The 25,240-nt window shown below is 38.4% G+C and overlaps 3 protein-coding genes across 7 annotated transcripts in view; 2 read left to right on the top strand and 1 right to left on the bottom strand.

Moving 5' to 3' along the window:
• LOC111340920 (adhesion G protein-coupled receptor V1) overlaps positions 1-9,412 on the top strand; it is a 63,219-nt gene extending 53,807 nt beyond the window's left edge. For 2 of the 3 annotated variants that reach the window (XM_088757630.1, XM_088757629.1), the window contains 14 exons: positions 481-547; positions 647-727; positions 1,684-1,787; positions 2,119-2,176; positions 2,649-2,771; positions 3,061-3,165; positions 3,706-3,828; positions 4,229-4,310; positions 4,563-4,665; positions 5,166-5,323; positions 5,821-5,942; positions 6,473-6,667; positions 7,281-7,346; positions 8,275-9,412. In XM_088757630.1, coding sequence (XP_088613756.1) covers positions 481-547; positions 647-727; positions 1,684-1,787; positions 2,119-2,176; positions 2,649-2,771; positions 3,061-3,165; positions 3,706-3,828; positions 4,229-4,310; positions 4,563-4,665; positions 5,166-5,323; positions 5,821-5,942; positions 6,473-6,667; positions 7,281-7,346; positions 8,275-8,544 — 1,657 coding nt within the window. In that variant the 3' untranslated portion in view covers positions 8,545-9,412. The remainder of the gene's footprint in view (positions 1-480; positions 548-646; positions 728-1,683; positions 1,788-2,118; positions 2,177-2,648; positions 2,772-3,060; positions 3,166-3,705; positions 3,829-4,228; positions 4,311-4,562; positions 4,666-5,165; positions 5,324-5,820; positions 5,943-6,472; positions 6,668-7,280; positions 7,347-8,274) is intronic. The other variant, XM_088757631.1, reaches the window with a different exon arrangement.
• Positions 9,413-12,534: 3,122 nt separating this feature from the next.
• Positions 12,535-25,240, top strand: part of LOC111319900 (A disintegrin and metalloproteinase with thrombospondin motifs 7) — a 35,530-nt gene continuing 22,824 nt past the window's right edge. Inside the window, exons 1-11 of one of the 3 annotated variants that reach the window (XM_088757637.1) lie at positions 12,535-13,242; positions 13,365-13,681; positions 13,873-14,035; positions 16,673-16,848; positions 17,380-17,463; positions 18,085-18,209; positions 18,902-18,945; positions 19,023-19,128; positions 19,659-19,811; positions 20,055-20,199; positions 24,557-24,658. In XM_088757637.1, the coding sequence (XP_088613763.1) occupies positions 13,107-13,242; positions 13,365-13,681; positions 13,873-14,035; positions 16,673-16,848; positions 17,380-17,463; positions 18,085-18,209; positions 18,902-18,945; positions 19,023-19,128; positions 19,659-19,811; positions 20,055-20,199; positions 24,557-24,658 (1,551 nt within the window). In that variant the 5' untranslated portion in view covers positions 12,535-13,106. The remainder of the gene's footprint in view (positions 13,243-13,364; positions 13,682-13,872; positions 14,036-16,672; positions 16,849-17,379; positions 17,464-18,084; positions 18,210-18,901; positions 18,946-19,022; positions 19,129-19,658; positions 19,812-20,054; positions 20,200-24,556; positions 24,659-25,240) is intronic. The other 2 variants (XR_016000231.1, XM_088757636.1) reach the window with 2 other exon arrangements.
• On the bottom strand, positions 20,550-23,279 carry LOC148732194 (tachykinin-like peptides receptor 86C). Its single transcript, XM_088757647.1, has one exon. The coding sequence runs from the start codon at positions 22,753-22,755 to the stop codon at positions 21,718-21,720; it is 1,038 nt and encodes a 345-aa protein (XP_088613773.1). The 5' UTR covers positions 22,756-23,279; the 3' UTR covers positions 20,550-21,717.

The following is a 25,240-nucleotide window of genomic DNA, read 5'->3' as shown; positions in this document are numbered from 1 at the left end:
GTGATCATTTCCTTTATTCTCGTGACATTAATGTGTGATTCATAGTTGATATTGTGAGGAGAAATTAGACGCTAGCCATTCCAATGGGTTAAGGAAAACGAAAACCTTCATTCTCTTAGAAAATACTTTTAGAGGTATCTCCAACCAATTTTAGCAGTCCATGTAGTAAATCCATTTTTACGGAACCCCTCGAAGGTACTGCTCTCAGATGCGGAGGCTTTGATAAAATATTGCATCTTAACAGTGCTCCCTCTCTCTCAATTCAGGAGTTAAATGAGTACCAGCAAACTGGAAAAACGTGATGAATTTTCTTAAGTAACTTTCCATGGTCCACCATGTAATCTAGGGGAGCGTTACTCTTCATGTCATAGAAAATGGAAGGGGAACAGGAAAAAAAATTCTTTTTTAATGCCTTATGATGGTAATTAGGGTATGTTTACGTAGATCATATATAAATATACCCTAATATATCCTTTTTAGGAAAGGAGAGGATTACTTCCAGTATCCGTCACGTATGTTTTCCTCTTCATCTTCTTCATCAAGCGAGGTTTGTGTTATTATTTGGTTTAGATCTGATTGATTGTTCTTATTCGAACTAGTTACCATATGGCCTCGACAGATCTGACATTTTTTTTTTCCTTTTTAGTGTAACGATGTTCATTTTATCGATTACCAAACTGCTCACTGGTTCAACAAACCTAACAAACCTCCTGTTATCAACGAAAAGGTAAGGATCTTCGTTTTTTGTCCTGAATCGCAGTATTCCCGAAATTTGCAGGGCATCTCTTTTGTCTCATTTGGTTTTAATTATACAATGTGTACTGCCTGTATACACATCTTTGTGTGTTGTTTTTTCGACCTTGTACCACCTATCCTATCCACCGAACCATTGCTGTAGGCAAACGCAGCAGACTTAGCGACTCCTTGTTCACATAGATTGCGATTCTTCATCTATCAAACTTCAAAGAATGTCTTTGAGGGAGAAGCACTAAAACCTTTGCCATTTTGTTTTTGCGAAGTGACCTGCAATTGAGCTAACCGCCTCCCGGTTAGCTCAATTGGTAGAGCGCTGGACTGTTGTCAGGGTCTTTAAATAACTGAGAAGAAATTGCTGCCTTTGTAATAATATCTGCAAATGGTTAGACGTTCTAGTCTTCTCGGATAGGGACGATAAATGGAGGTCCCGTCTCACAAGCCCTTATATGTGATAAGAATTGTGGGACGTTAAAGAACCCACACACTCTTCGAAAAGAGTAGGGCATGTAGTGCCCGGTGTTGTGGTCTATCTTTGTGTAGTGTCTACTCTAGGGTGAATTGGGGAGGGAAGGTGAGATCAATACATGGACTGAAGTGGCTGCATATTGCGCCTAATGAATTGTGACGTCCGATCTCACCTTAACTGATTGTAAAGCGCGACTGATTATCTATATAGTAGTTTGCGCTATATAAATGTTAAATTGTTGTTGTTGTTGTTGCAAGTCAGAAGAGTGAGGGTCTAGTATTGATACTGTTGTTACTGAACTACTGGATTGCTCATTGGGCAAGGTTAAAGGTTGATCTACTTTGGCTCATTTTTTTTCTTCTTCCTTCCCTTCCTTTCTTCATTCTTTTCCCTCCCCTTCTTTTACTCCCCTTCTATAATATTTTGAAGCTATACTGACAAAGGTTTGATATGTTTTCCAGGTGCTCTCGACTTCACTGAATGAGACTCCATCTATCAGCAGTCAAAACCCAGTTACATATCGCATTTACACCAACAAAAAGAGAGTTACTCCCAAAGGAGCCGAGTAAGTCCCAGCATTCTTTGCGATCGCTGTTGTCTGAATCCTTCTGGACGAGGACGTTTGTGGAAATTATTACCCAAGTTACTGCAATTAACTTCTGCTTTAGATAAATTCATTCATTGTTGATGTAATTAAGTAGTAGCGACTGCTTTCCGTGTAATAATTTTCGCATGTCTTTTAGTAACGTCATACTATTATTATTCTTAAGCGGTAGCTTTCTTGTTGCTTGAAAACCCTTCTATGTACTATCCTTTCCCTTCTATAACGTGTTCATTTGCTGTCGACCGAAACTTTTTAATACTTGCCCTATACATTTATGTATTTATTGTTTTAGTTGTGTGTTTTGGGATCACTCCAAGTCAGCTTGGTCTACAGAAGGCTGCATTAAAAAGGTAACTATCTATGTACAAAATCATTTATATTTTGCATTCCTGTACGGCTATAGTTTAAATTTTGCGCATCATCTTTTGATGGAATATATTGGTTTTTGTTTCAGGGGATAGCGTCTCTTAAATTGAACAAGTAGAAACTTCTATTAAGAATCTGACATAGTTTGGCCTTTTATCTACCCTAAGAGTTTTCCAATAGCCCATTTGCGAATTACCCTTGGCCTCATTTTCAAAACGAGTCCTGGTGCTCATCCTTTCATATGATAATAAGTTTCCATTCACATGCAAATTAAACTCATTTTCACAAGAATGGTTGAGTACGAGGACTCGTTTTGAAAATGAGGCCAAGGGGAATTTGCAAATGGGCTATTCCATAGTGAGGAATGGTCGTGTTCAATGATACTTATACTCTGAACCATTTTGACAAATGGTAGCAAGGGGCGAACTGTGTTTTGATCGTTGTTTCCTTCAACAGAACGACAAGGCTGAGTACGTAGAGTGCCAGTGTGATCACCTGTCAATCTTTGCAGCTCAAGGAGAGAGTGATGACAGGACGGGTTACAAGATTTATTTTTTCATCGTCTGCTTTGTCTGTATGGTATGTTATATATTTTATTTATGTGAAGGTTTCTCTGCTTTTGCACCTGCTTAGTTTTATTGATAAGGTTTCTTTGAAAGGAAGAACAGTTTAACTTTCTTACTGATATCTTCTCTTAAGAATATTTTCCACCACGAAATTGTTAATTGTTAAGATGTTAAATCATTAAGAAATACATAGAAATCAAATTCCTTTAACACTGGTTGAGTTTGCTGAGTTACATCCGCGACATTTTGTGTTTCCCTAACAGGAAATTGAATTTGATTTCTCTTTTATTTCTTTTTATCAGGGAGCGTTTTTCGTGGCGTTGGTTGTCCACCACGCATGCTCTGTCGAGAACATGTTTGCTGCCAAGCTATTGATGCATTTGTTTTTCGCTTGTATGATGGCCCAGGTGAACAATTTGTTTGATACTTTTGCTACTTATGCAATATCAAGTGCATTTGTTAAAGAAAAATACAAGTTAAGTTAATGCAAGGCGTATTTAACCTTAACTCGAACGGCCTGGGGTCTGTGCGCTATCCAGGGTGACTGCGTTTTTGGTTTATTGCTGGTGTCAAAGATTTTTCCGATTAGCCCAAAAGTATCTGTGCTATGCCTTTTTCTCCGGTGTAAGGATGATGCTATAAAGCGTTGTTTCGCTTGATAGGCACCAGACCTCAACGTGTAAATGGAGCGTTAAGTTTCTAGTAGAAACGTGAGTTTGCAGTCGGGATTGGTGTTTTCAAGTATCGTTGAAGTTGGTGCGTTTTTTTATTGCGCTGTTATACAATGAATAGCTGGAAATGTACAAAATTTTAAAACGCACGTGCTGAGTTCTTTTTCTTTTCGTTAAGACTTTTTTGCCGCAATCTCGTTTCCATCGTCTTTGAGGTGCCCAAAAACTATTTCTGCATTTATTCGAATTAAACGGTAGTTTCTTGCTCTTTTTCAGTTGATGTATGTTCTGGGCGCGTATCTCAGCCCGGAATTAGTGGACGAGCCTACCCGCTGTTCTGTGCTGGCCGTGTTTATTCATTACTTCTTCCTTTGCCAGTTTTCTTTGATGTTTATAGAGGTAAAATAACTCTTAAAGTAAGACAGGAATATTCAGTCTATGTGTACTCGGTAACAGCTACACTAAGGTTGTGCACATACTTTTCCAAGTATTTCTGAAGTAGGAGTGGTCTTTATAAAATTCATAATGTTTGAAAATAGTTACTACGCAGTTTGCAAGAGAAGACTCCACCCAGGTCCTCTTGTAAAAGTTCATTTACCTTTCCGATAATCAATACATTGTGGTAAGCCTGTTTGGGTTGAAAGATTGAAATAGAATGTATGAACGTGGAAAGACAAAACTGATTACAAACTAGTTTGATTTCTGGGTTGCCCCCACTCCTTTGGCTTTTTAAAAACAGGTAACAATGTTTGTGAATGAGATACATGCAATGACGCTATGAAAATTTTTCTGCTTTAAGGGATGGAATCTATGGCGTGTCTTCGTTTTGAATGACGAGCACACCGACAGGAAACTGGTCATGTTCTGTGGTGTTGGATGGGGTAAGTGCTGATTCTGTTTAACCTTTTAACTTCGACGTCACATCATCCATAACTTACGTAAAGTACAAATAGTAATGAATTACCCGTTAATCTGTTTGTTTGTTGTTATCGAGTTTTGGTACACGCATATAAGAAATGTTTGATATCACTTTATTAGCATGTAGATTTTCTGTTGGTAGCTTAGCAAAGGAGTACAATCTAGCAATGCCTAGTACGTTATGATTGACGTGATTCGTCGTTTGTCTTTCGCAGGGATGCCTGTTGTGCTCATTGTGATATACATCCTTGTCACTCAACTTGGCCTCAATTGGGAGTTTACTGTAGCATATGCTGATGTTCACAGTAATGGAGACATGTAAGTATGGGATGTTTCCCCACACGGTTGCCTTTATTACTTGAGCGGCATTTTTTTCTCTTTTCGCCAACTGTCAAAGATTATTCAAATTCTGATCAGTTAACAACTGAAATGGTGGTTCCTTTTATCAATTTACACTGTAGTGAACTTTTGAGGCAGGGCGTGTGTTTTGTTTTTTTAATTTCGTATTGATCTTATGTGCTACTGCTATCAACTTCATGAGTAGCACATCTCATTTAAAGCTGTTAGAGACAACATCGCAGCCTGCAATATTTGCCCAAAAATAGGAGTAGCTTACAAATGGCGAGTATTGATATAGAGAAAGAGCTCATCTTGACTGGTTCCGAGGACGGAACAGATAAACGGAAATTCAAAACGTTCTCCGGTCTAAAAATTACCTGGAAAACGTTAGCCTCCGGCATTGATTTAAACCGCTTGGTTATTTTTCTGTTTTTTGAAAGTGTAATTTATATTAACTCTTACAAATCACTTTTCACCAGGTGTTTTATACCAAACGCATACGCTGCCCTTGCCAGTGTGGTCGGCCCAGTACTACTGCTGCTGACGGGCGTGGCCTTAATCTTCACCCAGGCATACCTGGTCACTCCACAATGGAAACACTACGATGACATATTCCGTGGGCACTATAACATAAAGGGTACTTAATATGTTGTTTTTTCCTCAAAAATTTAGTTCACTTAAAAGCAATTTTAAATCGAAAGGCAAAAATCACCAGGAATTGACGTGGCTCTACTTTTCATAACTTTGGGGTTATTCGAGAATATTCGCACCTCCCTTTTGATCAACCAGAAGCAAAACTAAAACCATTCGCAACCTGTCATGCTTTCTCTCCCAGATTTTAGAGTTCTTAATTCTAAGTTCTCGTTGCTTCACTGGGTTTCTTCAGTTCTGATTAGCCTTTTGAGATACTTTGATTTAGAAATGCGGTCCAGTAGTCTGTGAATAACATTTGCATAGCAGGAAAAATAAAGGCAAAAAGATCAAAATGGGGATACAGGAAGAAGCTTGTGAACTTCGAAAAAGAGTAGAAACAGCTTTCTCTTCCAGCTCCAGCCCTTGGTAAAGTCTAGGTTCTATTTTCAATTTTTAATTGTAAACATGTTTTAAACTTATTTTGTTTGTACTTTCGTTTAGAAATCCGCTGGGTGATTGGACTCTTTATTCTGATCACGTTGGCGTGGTTGTTTGCTGGGTTTCATTTGGCCTATGGCTATGATTGGCTACTTATTTTGTTTGTGATCACTGACGGAATATTGGTAAGGATCTTTGCCTTGCCCTAGGTGTAGTTTTTGCGTTAGTACTGGAAATAGTGACCCTAAGTAAACCACCACGACGAGGACGTGGAAAAACAAAATACATAATGAGCAGAATAATAGCTCAGCACGTTCATTTCAAAACTTCGTATATTTCTTAGCCTTCATCTGCAAAACAGCAACGATGTATGACCAAATTTTTTTTTTCTGAGAACGGAAACCTCGAGGGCATATTATTTAGGTTTTTAGTTTGAGCTCAACGCTGCTCACAAGTAAAGGTGTAGCGCCGTACCAGGCGGTAAGCACGTCTAGCCATTTGCAAAATTGTGTAACCGAAAATATAAATTAATTTTTTTGATGGACGTCTTCCTCGGCGTTGCCTTCCTGACCGCTTAAAGTCTTTAATAAGGCATAAAGAAAAGTGAGACTTTCTTTACTTAAAGATTGAAAAAATTGCTTTGCTACAGTTTGTCAAATTAAGTTTTCGCGATAGTTCATAGCTGTGCTTTTCAGCCATTGTTTGATCATTACAGGCATTGTACGTTTTAATCTGGTACTGCTTGATGAGGAATCAGTTACGCGGTGTATTCAAGCGGTCGTTTGCGTTCCCATCCATGTCTCCGCCAATCGAATTACGTGAAGACCTGTTCAGAGACAGTCCTGGAAGCCCTCAACAATCCATAGCCAGCCTCAAAAGATCCGGGATGAGGAATTCCCCGGATGAACCGGTAAGAGTTTGCAAAGTTTTTTTTATCGGACCACATACGCATTTCGATGGTTCAAGTAATTTTGGCAACGTAGTGATCGACTTAACTGAATAATAAACATCTAGAAAATTTAAAAGAAAATCTGGATATGAAAGGCATGTAGATATCATTAACTACAAGACTCGTAAACACCTTAAACTTCTGGTTATAAATATTTTGCAAGCTTAGTAACATTGATTATCGTCTGAATGTTACCGTATTACTAATCACACTTGTGCCCCCTCTCTTCCAAAGGCACTTTGCCAAACTTTAACTCTTAGCGTTACTTTCTTCACTAAAACCTTAAAATAGTATTAGGATTCCAGCAAGCCTAGTGATTGATTGGCATGGAATGCGGGGATCGAATATCTACACGTAGTCAATCAGCTCGAGTCTTCGATTTAAAAAGTGAAGAAAGGACGGCTCCCGACCTTTTTGAATTTTGTCTATACTTCGTGTTTTTCACGGCATGCACTAAGATTGTACGATTTAGATGAGGGTTTTAAAAGTATTTTAAGAATAAGCGATGTTTAGATAGTTGCATGTCAATAACAATTACAATTTTTATTTGTTTCTCTCTCTTTAATCGAGTCAGGTTTATTTGACGAGAATTGAAAGACGAAGCGGATCCGTTGTTGGATATCCGATTGCAAGAGTTGTTGTTAGTTTTGACCACATAACTTTTTTTCTCTTTTTTAAGACCAAGGACCTTATTCAAAAGGCCGCATTTTGCTACCTCTAATATGACAGATTCATGATTAAAAATTTGAACTAAAATAGAGGTAAAATTCATAGAGAAGTGAAAGATATGTGCTCATCTTAATTTTTCTTAAACATAAAAACAATTAGGGTTAGAAATAAAAGAAGTTGATTATATGCGCTCCTTTCTTTACTGAATTCAAAGTTTGCAATGAAGAAAATAAATTTTGCAGCTTTTCACTAAACTACATCATTATTTCTAGTTTTTCTTCTTACGCGAAAATGTTCTCCGGGAAGATAACGTGTGTTGCAATAAAATGAAAGGTAGCGAATTCGCGTTTGAAAAAGGTCTACTTCAACAACCATTAAATAATTAAAAAATTCAAATTAATTAAATAAAAGTTTGTCCAAAAAGGCACTTTTGGACCTACATCTTGTGACATCTAAAATCCTAAATACTAACGATAAAGGTAATGATTTAATCCAACGCATTATATCCAGTGTGACTACAACATTCTATCTCTCTAAGGATTAATGGCTTCCCTTTGTTTGTTTATTTTGCTGTTATAGAAGTTAACCTTAAAGGATTTTGATATATATTCAAGAATTAATCTGTTAAATATTTATCATTGATTTTCTTTTCACGTAATGTTTTTAAAATATTTGTAAAAGTATTGTGTTAATGTTACAACAGCTACATTACTTTCATCCTTTTGACAGGAGCAGTGTTTCCTTTTACTACAATATTTCTGCTAAACAATTTTGTTTGGTCCCTTGTCCTTCTGGTGTGAAAGAAATCTGTCATTCTCATGTTCTCTCATTGCGCTGATCCAACCCCCCGTGTCCATTTCGTGGCTAAACTCGTTTTATTTACTTTTTTTTAATCGCAGGCTGACTGGGACGACCTAGATTATGGAGCCACTCCAAAGGGAAGCCGCAAAATGTTCGTCAACCTGGACGACACCGAAAGCTTGGGCCGAGTTAACGAGATGTACGAAGACGACGATGATACCCAGGACTTTGACGATCTGATTTTTGCGTTGAAGACTGGGGGCCACTTTGAACCAACACTGGACGAAGAAAAGGACCTGGATTTGGGTGACCAAGGAGATGAACAATATGCAATGAGAAGAATCTCTATCGCTGATACACATTTATAACAAACATTCTAGTGTGAACATTTTTTTATTTTATTTACTCCTAATGTATAAACAGAAGTTTGATATTTGTACAGAAGATGTGCCAAACTATTATTATAACTGCCATGCAATAATGAATTACCAGATAAATTAATGAGATGGGTACAGTTTTGTACATCTAAAAACAATTTGCCATAATCTTTCAAAATTGGTCCTTGGGAATTTATCAAGCCAGAAATTTGTTCTTTCCCTTTCATCGAAGGTAATTTACATAGAATTGAAACAAAATGTTTTGACGTAAATGTCTTGGAAGAATTGAAACAAAGCCTAAGATCGGAAAGCACAATAAAGCTGCTCTGTTACTTTGTTCACCGCGTCAAGATGATATCACGTGAGTGTGCATTGTGATGGAACCTCAACTGTTCAAAGAATTACGAGATATCTAAAAAGAATTTTTAGATAGCTGAAAATTTTATATCAGGATGTTTTAACTTTACATACGTTTAGTTATGTTTGGGTCGTGCTCATACATATATTTTCGTTTCTAGATTTTGTAACCCTTTTTTTTTTAATTTGAAAGACACTAACTGGTGTCTATTGTTGTTTTCGATTTTATAGAAAAAACTGAAATTAAAACGATAAATATAAAATTTTGTTTAACAAAATTAATTGCGTGTGAAAGTAGTTCTTCGAAATTGTATTTTTAAGTCTACATCGTTGAAACGGATTTGTTAAATACGAGAAATATGAAAATCCCTTTATTTAATAAGCTGTTTATTGCAAGCCTGGAAATCTTAAGAAACCTTTGATTAGTCTAGCATGGATTAACTGTACACTGTAATTTTGCTTAACATGGTGTGAATATGGAATAATAAATGAAATAAGTGTATTTTAGCTGTGTAAGAATTGTTAAGCTTCTCGTAAATGTCTGCCCTATGTTGCTTTTTTCAGTTTTTATTTAGAAGTATTTCTCTGTTTTCCTTTTCCTGGTCCCCACTCGGAGGCACCTTACAGGAGTGCAGTTTGCTATACCTTTGAGTACACAATAACGGATTTCGCTTTCAATAATATGTCATAAGGTTGACTCCAAAAACAGGTTTTTATGTTCTCATACTCGTATCTTGCCAAAGTAACTACCGAGAGTCCATATCTTGCTCCTTTCGTTTCGTTAGATAAGGTAAAGTCTGTTTACGAGCCTAGTGGTCCATTAGGCCGGTGCTTAACTCCGGTTTCTGTAGCATGAAGCGACTAGGAGTATTTCTACTCCCCCCTGGATGGGATGCCAGTCCATCGCAGGATTGCCCCCAGCATTAAATTGCCGGTACCCATTTATACACCTGGGTGAAGAGAGGCACTGTGAGAGTAAAGTGTCTTGCCTGAGAACACAACACAATGTCCCGGCCGGGGTACGAACCCGGACCACTCGATCCGGAGTCGAGCGCATTAACCATGAGGTCACCGCGCCTCCACTTTGTTAGATAAGACCTTTCTCCAATTCATAATAGCCCATGTCCGAATTACCCTTGGCCTCATTTTCAAAACGAATCCTGGTGCTCATCCTTTCATATGATTATAAGTTTTCATTCACATGCAAATTAAACTCATTTTCACGAGAATGGTTGAGCACCAGGCCTCGTTTTGAAAAAGACGCCAAAAGTAATTCGCAAATATAATTGCCTATTATTCTCGCTAGGCCGATTTATTTTTAGAAGTAGTATTTTTTAGAAGCGATTTTCCGTCTTACCCTCGCCTCTATGCAAAACAATTTCTAAACGAAATGCATTTTACAAACGCGAGGGAACACTCACAAGAAATGACTTTGAAGACATCGTTGAAACCTCCCTACGCAGATCGATAGGGTCTAAAAGTACTTACGAGTGACCACGAGTGACTACGAGTGAGATTATATCAAAATATCTCAGTTTTCTTTCTGTGACGTCATTGCGGAATTATTTTCACTTAATTTCATGAAAAACATGAAAAACAGATGCGATAATATTTAAAAACTTGCAGTGTGGACTATACATTACAGATTGCACGGTTACGATAGGTTGAAAAAACAAAAACGATTTTAAGAATAGTCATAACTATCACATGACCATTTTATTTGGCTCTATTTTAACAACCCAATGATGTCAATGATCAACCCTTCACTATGGAAAATCCCATTCAACTTTCAAATGTACTGCCGACGAGAGGTCTGGACAAGTACTTCACTGGGTTTTGCGTCGTAAACTCACTACTTCTACCATCAAAGTAATAGTCTGGCTATTTTATTAGCTTATATATCGCTTGGGTCGTGAACAGTTCTTATGAATATATGTTTATCATGACAACTTTTTTATTACACCTAACGTCTCCGTATGATTCCAAAAATAGTATACAACAATAACCGTGGGAACTAGGCAGCTAGACACTATGGGGGGGCATTATGGGCGTTTCCGCGTCCTTTAGAATGAGTTTGCGCGTTTCTTGTCAAGTTCGGTCATGGCTGACTGATTAAACAAGAAGCCTAAAGGCTTCTCGCGCCCTGAAGTTGTATTTTTGTTACGGTCGAGTAGAGGAGGAGTAGATTACAGTGGCAGATCGTTGGTTGCGTTGTGTCTCAAAGGAAATATTCAAATCAAACGCTTAGCGTGTTTTCAAAAAGTTAAATAACACGGTGATATAATAAAATATACGTTTTGCGGTAGTTAAGGTTTTTTAAATATATTTTTTGGAATTTTTTTCAATTATCGGACCTATGCCGCGGAAAATATTAGTCTCCTCTCTAATTGGTATTTGATGAAATGATGTGAATTTGACTGCGTAATGACGTCATAGTAACAAAACTGAGATATTTTGACTTAATCTTACTCATGGTCACTCGCGGTCACTCGTGGTCACTCGTAAGTATTTTCAGACCCTATCTACGCAGATCTAGCACAACCTCTTTTATCGCGGGGGTTGAATTTGCACGTGGGAATTTGTCAACTCATTTGCATTTTGTTTTTCGTGGTCTGATGTAAGTATGTCTAACGAGCAATGATGACTGGAACGGCTTCAGGATTTACTTGAGTTTGAAGACTTGACAGCATGCCACCAGTCACAACAGAGAGAACCATGTGGATTTGAGTCGTAATTGCAAGTAAGTTGTAGGGTATATGTAACGCACTTCGTGAAGTTTAGAGAATCTTCAATTAATAGACTGGTGTTTACAACTTGTGTTTTAGAAAAGAAGCAATGGCTTTATCGCCCTTAGGCTGGGAGGACATTTCATACCTGTTCTGTTATTTTTTTCTCCGCAAAGAGATGTTGAGAACGTATTTATCCGCAGCAAAATGCTCTGGCTTTGTACTTGTGAGGTCGATGGACCTCTTGTCCAAGTAAACTGAAACGATCATTGACAGAAGCAGTTAATTACCACATCACAAACGTATACCCACCATAGTGAGACATAGCCGTACTCTGAAACCACAAAGCAGACGTGGAAAAAAAACTTGCTTCCGCTGCTGTCCCTTCGCATCCTCATCTGCTCTAAATGTGACCTTCATAACAGACGCGCAAGGGTTTCGGATCGGCATAATGTGAGTGAAAAGTAGATATTTCATGCGCGAGTTACTCGCATTCTCGCAGAGCGCCTTCCACACGCAGACCATCCAAGAAAGACAAGAAACTGTTCCTGCACGTTTTCTTTTCGAGTGGCTTATTAAATAATTGCGTGCTATTTCCGGTCCGGTTGTTTGAATTGCTGATATTGATCATTAATCAGCTCTAATCCGCCAAGCAAAACAAAATTATCATGAGGAAAGAGCTTCATTACAGTATAGACGACTGGAAAGTCAAAGCTAAAGGTTGCTCGTAATATTCCAGGCATTTTATGAAGTCCTTCTAATCCACAAGTAATTAAATCCTTCCGATTAATTTGACACGTGACAATTTTCTTTCCTTTAGCCGCATTATTTAATCTGGGGGGGAGGGGGTAGGGTAGTGGGAAGGAGGGAGGGCGGGCTAGAGAAGGATCGTTTCCAGACATTCCATCACTCGTTGTTCTAATTTGGTAAAGCTTTTCGGCAATGTAATATTCACGAATTGGTAAAATTCATGCGATGATTAAGCTTGAATGTTAAACATGGTTATGCTATTTGTAGGTGCAGAGAGAGAATACGTTAATGTACTGTTGTGGTTTTCTTGAGAACCTTATTCGATTTACATCACAAAGTGTGTACTCACCCCCCCCCCCCCGCCAATCTCGAGCATACCAAATGGCGAGAATTTAAATTATGAACAAGGTAGCTCAGTTGGCGGTTTAACCTAAACCGGAACAAAGCTGAGAACCCCCGCGGCGTTTAGCGTTCTCGATTTGACTGCGAGCGACTCAATTTGTGTTTTGCGTAGACGTGTTTACCACGCACACGAAACGTTCAGCCTCTTTTCATGTTTTGACTAGACTAGCTAGTAGAATATAAACAGTGCTCACCCAAACGAGATACCCCGTCTATGTAACCCCGAGACACGGCGATGAAAGAAGAGGTTGCCGACAAATAAGCTCATTCGACCTGAGCCAATTAAGCGTGGCTTAGGTAGCGTATTTCGTGATTTAAATGAAAGGTTCCCTCCTGTTGGGGATTGTGCGGCATGAAAGCATGGATCTCACTTTATTCATTCGTTTTGGCATTTTTACCTTGTATTGTTTGGGGCTCACTTCAGCAGAAGCAGTGTTTCGCGACCGACAGCAAGGTGGGTTTCATGTTGTTATTATATTTGCTTTGATCGTCACGGATTTGTTTACCCCGATATCATTTCGTGACTAGAGATTTGCAGACTGATGAACTCATTCAGTGTATCAATTTTTTCTGCAGAACAACTTGCGAGGAGGTTACAAGAATATGAAGTCATCGTTCCCGAAATCATTTCTAGAACTGGTTCGTTAAAGATAAGCGAGTTAAAAGATGTTGTCAGAAGCGAAAGATTGCAAGTGAAGTTCCGCGCTTTCGGAGAGGAATTCCTGCTTGATTTGAGGAAAAACCACAGACTCGTGGATTCCAAGTTCACCAGTGAAATCCTGGACAGTTTACATTCATCGCTGAAACAGAATATATCTAGAAATTGTTATTACATCGGAAGATTGCGGTTTCGTTCGCAATCCAGCGTTGCTATAAGCGGATGTCACGGGCTGGTAAGCGATGATAACGTTTCTTTGTTTATTTCTCCCGGTTGCCTTTGTTTACAAACCGTTTTCATGTCGTAGCGGATCCCAGGGAACTTATCTTTAATCTTCATAGATCGACGTGTTGAAAGACAAATACCCTTACCTGGTCTAGACGAACCTTTGCTTTGAAAGGTTATCTTTGTATTTTGTTGTAACAGATGGGACTCATACAAACGAAGGAGGAAGATTATTTCATAGAACCCATGACCAAGACGAAGATCAAATCTCATTTGTTTTACAAGAGGTCTTCATTGTTAGCATCACTGCCGCAAAGTTTACCTACCACCCGGAAATGTTCATTTTCAGCTCCTTATTCGCCAGGTAAACGAAAAATAGGATTACTCTTATTCTTGAAGTTAACACGAGGGTGCCACGGGTCTGATTCATTTCACTAACTTTAACGGGAAGGTGATGAAATACACCAGGCTAATGGTTTGTTCCTTTGGAAGGATCCAGATCAGTTTAATCCGAGATCGCTCACGGGTCACGGTGCGCTAAAGAAAGGGTTTGGGTGCGTAGTATCAGTTACCATGACAGCAGGCGCGAAATTTTGTAGCGTGTGTTTTAAAGGAATAGACGTGAACTGAAAATTTGGAAACGAAACCAACCCGGCCTTGGCGTGTAGAGCTAGAGCAGTTGTTTTTTCATTAATATAGGAATTCACCTATGAATCAGCGCTAGTAGAAGCAAGCTTTTCCGAAGACTGGAGTTCAATGTTTTCAGCTGATAAAAAGTAAGGAAAGGAAAAAAGTGTGTTTGTACGAAGAGCATGAAAGACAAACTAAACGTCGATTATAAAGGCCATATAATTGACTTGATTTCAAAGATTATAAAGCTATACCTGGCCATTCGATCCGAAGAAGGGCTTACGCTCGAAACGTCAGCTTTTATAATCGTTACGGTGGCCAATTTACCATTTCAACTTTGTAGATATATCCAAATTATTTCGTAACCCCTGTCGACGCAGCCCCAAACAGTTTCTTTCGAAACTATCAGCCTTTATTGATATGTACCTGGCTTGGTCACACTGACGTTCACAGTGAAGCTGGTTGCTGTGCTCTATATGTCGACGAAAAATGAAGAGAGAGGGAAATAAGGTTAAGCGACCTTGGTTATCTTTTGTCTGCAGCGTCGATAAAAAAGTTATTGGTACAAATTTGACAAATATGATAAATAACTTGTCGGTAAATCATGACTCAAAATTCCTACTTTGATTAACAAAATCATGATACTAATTAAATGTAGACGTTGTAAACTGACCTAGCGAGATTTTATCTTGCCGTCTGTGGTGATGTTATTGATCATTATTCATTTTAGAGGACTTCCAATCACTGTTTTTTTCTCATATAGCATTCTTCCAATTCTTAAGATATGCAGGTGTGCGAAATTGACCTACTCGGATGTGCAACTTATGTAAAATTTCACTAACTTATCTTATCATTGTACTTCGTGGAATTGTTTCGTGCTCCAAGCTGAGAACATATTCCATGTGCAGATCAAAGGCTAATCATTGATAATTCACTATAAACTTCTTGATAAAAGTAGCTGTCACCAGAGGTGTTTCTCATAAATTATGCGAGAGTCGTTGGTTTCGAATTATCGAAAAATTGATATAGTTAGTAATCCAGTGTCAGCTGATGAGTAGATCATCATGTTTAATTAAGTACAGCCGTGAACAAAATAGCCCATTTCCGAATTACCCTTGGCTTCTTTTTCAAAACGAGTCTTGGTGCTCATCCTTTCACATGATAAGAAGTTTTCATTCACATGCAAATTAAACTCATTTTCACAAGAATGGTTGAGCACCAGGCCTCGTTTTGAAAAAGAGGCCAAGGGTAATTCGGAAATGGGCTATTTATGCGTGATAATCTATCAAAACGAGCTTTAATAGCCTCGTTGTGAGTCAGCTCTCTGTAAAAGCTTTAAGAACTTAAAATACAGAGGAAATTGTAAAGAGATTTCATAGGAGCTCGTTCACCCAATTCAAGTCTCCTCTTTACTCTGCTGTGACCAGTCAACGGATCGGCCGTTAAACAGATATCCTCCAGTTTGTATATAATCTAATGTTACACAGCCAAATGGACCTGTCATTCGTTTGATTGTTCTTGTCTTGAGAGCGTTGTAAGGCTGATCTAAGGATTATGAGAAAATTCAGTGATTTAGTTAAGCTCATTCTCATCCGTCAAACTGCTTAAATTTACAGCTTTGATTATGGAAGTCCATGCAAAAATTTTGGTTCACCTAATTCATATTCCCTCTTTGCACCGTTGTTACGGGTCAAAGCATAATTAGGCCCCTTAGACAGATTAAATCCCGTTGAAACAAAATCCAACATTGTTAAGCGAATGGCTTGACAGTCGTTCATTTTTTCGTGTCTGGGGGGTGTGACGAACTTTATCCAAGGATTATGAGGTCAAGTAATGAAAACAAATCCTTTCCTCCGGAAGACGTCAAGTAAAGAAAACAAATCCTTTCCACCGGAAGAAAATTAAGTTATTGCTTGAAATTATGAATTCGGCAAAATGCTTAAATCCAATTTTTTTTATATCTGGCAATTTACCAGCTGATTGCCGAAAAATAGAAAAAAAATCGATCTTCGAATGCAGTGTTACTTTGTCCTAATTTAGTGAAGTTCACTCATAGGAACCTTTCCTGGTTGAAGTGTTTGTAAGGTTTTTTGAACCCGATCATGTACAACGTTTAGTAGCCGTAGTTTTGAACGAAGTAACCAACAGAAACCTCCCATTCGTTGATACAGTCGCAATCTGAAAGATTATGCTCGGTCAGGGGTTCTTAACATATTAAATCTGCCCCACCAGCCGATGTTTCCTTATTTGGTTCATACCGACCAGTTTCGTAGTCTATCACCCCTCCTTACTGTACTATGTCTGATCGAAACGATCAAAATTCACTCATGTGGTTTTGTCAACATAATATCTGCTGAATTTTTTTCCTCAGCTCATAGGAATCTCAAACTTGCAAAGAGGCAATTTTGGCGAGAAGCAATCCGTCGCCAGCGTCGTTCAGTGGATGATGAGGTCACAGTCCAGCTCTTGGTGGTTGTTGATAGGGAAATGATAAGTTTCCATGGCAACCAGTCCGTGGAGGAATATGTTCTAACCGTCATGAATATGGTGAGATAGATATATACGCCATATTGGGCAAGCTTGCTCATTGGTTATTAATCAGTCAGTTTTATTATTATTATGATTATGATGATGATTATTATTAATGGACCCCTTTCTTTTCTCTCGGCTCCTACGGATCAAGACGAAGCTGAGGTCCTTTAAAACTTGAGAAAAAAAGAAAAAGCAAAAACACCAAAACGAAAACACCAGAACAAAAAAAAAAAAAAAAAAAAAAAAAAAAAAAAAAAAACCGAGGGCCGCATCTTGCCTACTTGACCGAGCAAGTTTGTTTAATAAGATATTTTTCAAATTCTAAATGGAAGAAATTTTAGAAATTTGTAGTGTTCATAGTTTTCATAGTTTTGACTGACCAACGTACGTTTGTTTCGAAATCTACCAGGAAAAGATTTTCTATCTTCTTATAAAAGATGAATACGGATGACATTGAAGGCGTTGAGTTCCTTTATGCAGTCGTGGCTTTCAAATTGACGCTTCCAATGATAAGCTGAAAATAATTTAATTTTTTTTTTCTGTAAGGTGGCCGACCTGTACCGAGACCCAAGTATTGGGACGAAGATAAATATCGAAGTGTCCAAGCTTATGCTTCTGTACAATATGCCTGTAAGTAAGAACGTACAACAATACAACACAGTTACAGTCGAACCTTCAATGACGGCCACTGCTTCAAAACATCGACTTTTTTCGTCTCGCCGAGGGTAATTGTATTCACTGTCATTTTAGCCTCTAAAATGACCACTCGACGAACTCTCAACAATGTCAACGGCTATTAAAGCAATCTCCGACGTATATTCATTCTGTCACGTCGAATAAAAGACTGAGGAGTGGTGAAGCATACTTTTTCAGACTGTCCTTCACGCACTAATTCATTAGAGAGAAACAAAAATTTCTGATGTGCTTAGAGGTCTTTTTTCTGAACGTACATCAGTTTTTGTGTCTCTCATATCGATACATTATATTTGATTGTATTTCGTATTAATATACTACACCACGTATGTTTTTGTGAGTAAAAAGGTTCTACCATTCCGAAAAAGACTGTCTCCTCTGTCACCAACGTGGCCGTTGTGGAGAGGTTGGGCTGTTTTCCTTTCTGATGTGATGCTGTGTTTATCCTTTTTTTACCCTTTTTTCCTCTCTCTCTTTTATGAAGAACATTTCGCAATCTCTTAAATTCAGGCTTGCTTTTAAACTCTAATCATTATCTTTTGCCTTTCTACTCGATAGAAAGGCCTGTCAATCACCCATCATGGCGACAGGACGCTGGAAAGTTTCTGCAAGTGGCAGCAGTGGATAACGAAAGACACATCCAAGGAAAACCCAAAATATGACGGGGCGGTATTGTTAACTAGGTATGCATCCTTCAACATATCAACACAAATGATAACTTCATTTATTCTGAATAGTTAAGATAGTGTTTGGATAAATGGTAAATAGAATAGGGAAGTATTTCTCGCCTTTGTGGCAATCTGCAGAAGACCACAAAACTCGATCTTAACTGTCCTGTTATCTTCAGCCTTCCAGAGATTTGCAGAAACGGTTCCAAATATCTGATTATTAATGATGATAAAATTTTGAAGAAAATTTTTTTTATGATCCATACACCCCTTCAGAGTAGAGAAAATTGTACTCAATAATCAATGACAAAAGCTGAATTCCGCGCGGATTATGATTGCACCCTACTTATGGTCTAATGGAGGAATTTACAATTAACAATGTGTCGCTTCTTTATTATATAAAACAAATAGATTCCGTGTTGCCGTGGGTCTGTACAGTAATAGGTTACATTTGACGTCATACAGTAATAGGTTACAGATGACGTCAAGATATGGTCAGAACATCAGTGACACACTTGGCTGCGCTTCGTGTGCCACGTTTTTGTACTTATCACATTTTGACGTCATCTTTGATTTATTAATGAACAGACGTACAGTAACATGGAATATATTTGTTAGATCGATAACCCACCCACTCAATGCCCCGAAGGCCGATCCAAATACGTGCATGAATACTGTTTGACGATATTCTCCCCTTTGGTTCACAGGAAAGATATTTGCGCTAATCCTTTTTCCGCTTGTGACACCGTAGGTAAGTAAAAAAAACCTTCTGTATCTCAATCTCAGGCAACGATTTGTTACAGAAGCATTTTTTTGTGTTTACCTCAGGTATGGCGTTTCTGCATGGAATGTGTAACCCCCAAAAGCGGTGCAGTGTCTCGCAAGACAATGGGTTAAATGTTGCGTTTACAGTTGCACACGAAATTGGACACAAGTAAGTCATATGATGCTATACTAATTATTACAGCCTGTCAGTCAATCGGCCAGTCAGTCAGTGCATCAGTCAGTCAGTCAGTCAGTCAGTGAGTCGGTCCGTCAGTTGGTCGGTAAGTCGGCTGGTCAGTCAGTCTTCCAGTTAGTCACACAGTCAGTTCGTCAGTCGGTCAGTCAGTCAGACAGTCAGTGAGTCAGCCTGTTAATCAATCGGTCAATCAACAATCAGCCCGTGATTCAGTCATTCGTTAATTTCATAAATTTGATTCGGTAAGAAAGTCAATTGATAGCAGCTAGATTAATTTACTTAAACTGTTGCATTAATATCAAGCTTAAGGGTTTGGGAAACGTAACATATGTTTTGGATAAGTCCATGCGATGTGACATTCAGCTTTTAAATTAGAGCTCGGATAAAAGAAAAAATGAACCCATGTTGGATAACCTCGTCTTATTTACATATGTCTATTGGCACATGTGCGGAAGCTCTATCTATCCCCAGAACTCATCATAGCGTTTTGGATCTCAAAATAGTCTGGGTGCATATCATGATGGAGACGGAAACACGTGCCCAGACTCCGCGGGATTAACACCTCACCTTATGTCATCGCGGTGGCTGGCAAGGAATCGACGTGGAACGATGAAGTGGTCATGGTGCAGTAAAGCTTACATCAAGTCTTTTCTTAAGTAAGAACTCGAGCGTTGCAGAATTTACATCTATAGTTATAATTTATTCTTTTAAAGAAGACGTTTTTGTAAATGCTGAACAGGGATCCAAAGCGTGACTGGAAAAGGAAAAAGCGTAAAAAGTTTTGAAAGACAAAACCCAACAGCGGCCATTGTTGAAAAAAAAAATCATTGTAGAACTACTTCGTAACTTGACATCGCGTTTATGCCAATTCTTAGTTAAGCCTTGTTTCCTTTCTCCAGTTCCAAGGCCAGCAAGTGTTTGAGAAATCACGCCAAAGAGAAACCACTGGAACTGCCAACAGAGCTGCCCGGAGTTGCATTCACTGTGGACGAGCAGTGCAAGCAGCAATATGGAAACAGAGCCCGACACTGTCATAAATACAAGGTATCTTATGTCCTACGAGCCTGATGGTCCCTTATGCCGTTTTCATTAAAATAAAGCACTGGGAAATTTAGCCACCCTGTATCCCTCCCCTGATGGAATACCAGTCCATTGTAAGGGATACCCACCTAAGCTTGTCCTCAGGCTCTTTAAAAGTTTACTTATGCTTCTAGATGGAGAGAGGCACTGTTATAGTGAATTTGTTTGCAAGAGAATATAACTCAACGACCTCGAGCTCCAACACAAATTTTTCGATCCAGTGTCCCCTGTACTACACACCTGTTGAATTAGTGAGCCGGTAATAAGTTTTTTTATGATGAAGCCACTTAATATAACTTGGGGGGGGGGGGGGGAAGCGGGGACGAGATATATGAAAGGGAATCAAATACAAGCTGGGTAGATTTGATGACGTAAAACTGAGCAATAAAACAAGAGTCTCATTACATATTTATTTGACGTTTTCTTTCCAAGATCAGCCAGCCCTGTCAGGCGGACAGGCAGGTGTACCTAACCAATTCAACATAAAAGATAATACATTAAAAAATATATATAAACTGTATTCCATCCTGTTATTCCCGTTCATTGAGCCAAACGAACTTGGCTAAAGAAAGCTAAACAGCAGTTTATAATTCCTTTTTAATATTACTAGCGTAGCGCGGAGAATTCTCAGCGATCACGATTTGAATTGGTGTATATTCAAAAGGACTGAAGATGGACGGCAAAAACATTCAGTTCTTTGCGGATATATTGTGCTGTCATGTCAATGTAAGGGTTAGATAGATTAACTTGACATTAGTAGCTGTTTTAAATGTGCAGGTAGGCAAATGAATTAGCGTAAATAATTGAAGCAAAAAAAATCGGAATAAATTTAAAACCCACGACAGTACCTTATAAAGGCGAATAATTTGATAAAAAGCTATAGACAGAGAAGAAAAGATTAAAGAAACTTATAAAAGGGCTGATGATTCAGTTTTGCTTGCTTTCAATTTTTTTTTTGAGTAGAATCGGTTTGGCGTTACCGGATAAATCAGGCAGTGAGCTCTAAATGGAAAGTTAATGAGAGAGGCGCTTAGCTGTAGCCCTAAGTAAGGTTATATTGATTCGTTTTAAACAGATCAGTCGGTTTTGTATGTTCTTTAAGATACCATTTCTCTGGTGATGTTCCCTATGTCAATATTTAAACAACTGGCGTTTAAGAAAATTAAGAGAAGATAAGTAAAAGCGAAAACAATATAGAGAATTTAAGAAGAAGGATAAAAAAGATTATGTTGGGAGATGAGTTTTTTAACTTGGGTTTGAAAACCTATTAAAAAACATGGCAAAATCGACTTATTTTATTTTTTTATTAGATATTACTGCAACTGTCAGAAAACCTCTACTCTTTATAGGGTTTTTCTATATCTAAAAAGCACCTGTCATGATCAAACTGCTATTCATTCAACTTTTGGTGATGTTTGTCAAAAAAACTATTTAAAAAGTCGGCTTTGTCAACTGAAGAATGATCTACATTAAATGTTGGCATTATTTATCTACGTCGTTATTTTTATGTTGTTTAGGTTGTAACTCATTTCTTTGAGAAAAGAGTTTACAAGAGAAAATTCGTTTGAATCCCCGTCGATAGTTAGAGCTTTGAAACGCGTAAATAAGAGGATTGCAAAATGAATTAGCGATTAGAAGAAACCGAACGGTTCTATGAATCAAAAACAGGCGAGAGCGGTTATTTGCAACGGTCTCTTTGTCGATAGTGGTTAAATATATGAAAAATAAAGAAAATGGCAAAGTGCAAACGCAAAATAAGAGCATAACCCACAACAGAAGCTTAAAAAGTTGTCTCTTTGAGCGATGTTCTTCCAACGCTTGATTGCTTGAACCTTGTAAAGCTGCGGCGCAAATGGTGTGCGTGATGAAAAATCCACGAAAAAGTTCGAAATAACAGAAAATCACCAAAATGGTCGGAACAATTCCAAAGGAAATGCTAGTAAACATTATAAAGCCTTCGTGATGAGAATATTCATCAATTCTCCATGGTCGTTTGCACGGATAAATGGAGTGAGGATTTGAGTCCACAGTATTTGATAACCAGTCAGGAACGCACGACACCAAGGAGAATGTCCACAGTAAGGCAATCACGTAAGGAAGCCGTTTTTTAGTCAGTCTTAAACCGATTTCAAAGGGTTTGACAAGCGCTAAGTATCTTTCCACGGCTATTAAGCTAACTGTTAAGGCGGCAGCGTTCATCGTGATCGGAACAACAGCATTTCCCGCAAAGACTTTGCAAAGAAAATCTCCAGTTGTTTCGTCGAAGTGCACTTTGGTGAGAACGTAGTCGTAGCTACCAGGGCACAGCATCAAAGTCAGGAGATCGGCGACGGCCAAATTTAGTAGGAGATAGTTTGTTGTGGTGTGCATGGAAGGTGTCTTTCGAACAATGGTGATTATAGCACAGTTAGTGGGAATGCCGATGACAATGATCAAGGAATACAGGACTGCGAAAGCCACATCTTGATCAGACAAAGAAATTGAACTGTTGTCAAAAAGTACCGTACTGTTAGATGCCATGGAATAGTTTAAAAAGACAAGGTTCAGAGAAACATTACCATAAGTGCGTTCGTTCCGTAGTTTGCTCACTGAATTGGAATTGCTTACGAAGTATACACCACGTCATTATGAATATTTTATCCCTGTGACAATTATGCAAGATCATCTGAAGGAAATTCAATCTATGAAGGGAAGTTGTAAGGATTGTGGTCGAGGTTGAAGCCCTTTACCACGAATATTTTTAGATCAGTATAAAACCGCTTCTTTTCTGTAGCAAGACATGAGGTTTTCTACAAAATCGTAAATAGATTAGCATAGAAAGGCAGCAGTCCATTAAATGAAAGATAATTTCCTATTCTGCTCTCTTTCCCTTATTGGGGAACTCAAGAACGTTTTTAACTTTCTCATCGATCATCTGTCGCTTTGCTAGTAGTAGGTTTGACAAATGATTAGGAAGTGGGATTAGCATCTGAAGGCAGCAGTCCATTAAATGAAAGATGATTTCCTATTCCGCTCTCTTTCCCTCGTTGGTGAACTCACGTACGTTATTAACTTTCTTATCGACCATCTGATGCTTTGCTAGTAGTAGGTTTGACAAATGATTATGAAATGGTTTACCTTATGCATTTTTTCTTTTATTTTGGATGAACTTGTGAAGTTGATGCTTACTTTATATGTGACATCTTCATCGATTTTTCGAATTTTGCTAAAGATTAACTACCACTAAAGAAGTTGGAAAAACGTTACACCAAATTATCGTTATATTGCCTGCTCACAGCAGGGTATCTCATTTATTTTTCCCTTTAATTTCTAAAGCGACAAGTCGTCGTCTTAGCTGCAGTGATGGAAATTCATGATTCGGCCTCAAGGACTACCAGCAGATGCATGACAAAAGCTATCAATATTGATTTAAAAATGATGAGGGTCATATTGTTTGTCAATTAGTGAAGCACATGCTACTATTCACTGCCTCCTTCGCCCTTTAGTTCTTGGTTTTTCTCCCACGTTGCTTTGTTTTTCCATCCGTTTCCCTGTTCTCCCACACACGTTCACCTCCCAATCAAAGCGCAGTTAAGAACACAATTGACCAAAGCTGAATCCACTGAAGTTTGCCTTTTTTTCTGCCAAGATGGCTTGCTATGTCCCAGGATGCCCTTTTGAGGATCGATTTAAAGGTTCATAGAAATATAATAAAGAAGAAGGAAAAATACCCGGTTGTGATCTTCATAACGCAAGCTTTTTAATATGAAGTTAACTGAGATGGCGAATGATTAAACAGCAGGTCCCACAGGCCCCAATCCAAACCAGCTTGAAGCTGAACTGGAACAGCGTGGTTAAATATTACTGATAAGTCATGAGAAAATAAAATAAATTAAAACTATCTTGTATTTTGACCGGTTTTAAAACATATCATTGCTGTGTTTTACGCATACGTTGCTGTAAAGACTGCTTCAAACATCTCTCATGAGAAAAAGACGCGGGAAAAATTTGGACAATTTTGTAGCTTCATAGAGCGAGGTATATGACAATCATACTAGCTTACTAATCAGCTAACTATCTCGATCTATTTTCCAGCTGTAAAAGGTAGATTTTAATTGGCTGACCGGCAGGGAAGTTTGTTGCATTCGGTGCATTCGGAGAGGCAGACGTTTGGCAGTTGCTTGGATTGTAGCACCATGCTATCCACCTTTCTTGAGTGTAATATCGCACGACGGACATTTTGAATTACGCTGTGGGTTGATTATTATCATTAATTTAAAAAAAAGCGGTTATCATTCCCAAACTGTTTCATGAAGATGATTTTTGTTCTTTTTTTGCGTAGTATCGTGTTTGCCAACAACTTTGGTGCGAGATCGAAGGAGAAAACTTGTGTAGAAGTAAACTGAATCCTCCAGCGACAGGAACAGCTTGTGCACCCGGTAAGGTGAGTTGATAATTCATCACTTCTCGGTCGTTTTAAAAACTTTATCTTGCAGTAAATGGTTTGAACTCAGGGGTAGCGGACTATAGTAAAGCATGACTAACACCCTGAGCTAAAAGCATAGCCATTAAGAGCGTGCCTCCCAGCATGAAAGCGTTCTTGAAAATAGTTTGGGATTTCACGTAGGTGTTGGATTTCCTCAGGATTGATTTCAAATTTGTGGTGGGCCTACCTCTTTAAATCGAAGAAGCAATTGGTCAGTATTCTGTGGGCAATGATATCTCATCCAGATTATGACCAACTGAACAGTTGTCGGTAAAACCAGAGGACGCGAACCTATTTCTTGTTTGTAAAAGCGTGCATTCTTTAATATTAATTAGACCATACAGGGTAGTCAGCGACTACTTGTGCAAGCTATTTATTTCCACACTACATGTTACTAATAACCTTAATGGTTCCATTAGCTTTGAATGCTTTTTATTTTTACGGAGGACCTCCCTGAAAACCACGTATTTACGTGACGGGCGCTTCCTCCTTAAAGATCGTTTATTATTATTATTATTATTATTATTATTATTATTACTT

The sequence above is a fragment of the Stylophora pistillata genome, chromosome 4 (genome assembly GCF_964205215.1).
Source record: "Stylophora pistillata chromosome 4, jaStyPist1.2, whole genome shotgun sequence".
Lineage (NCBI taxonomy): Eukaryota > Metazoa > Cnidaria > Anthozoa > Scleractinia > Pocilloporidae > Stylophora > Stylophora pistillata.
The sequence above is the reverse complement of the archived record's forward strand: the minus strand, read 5'-3'. Positions and strand labels throughout refer to the sequence as shown.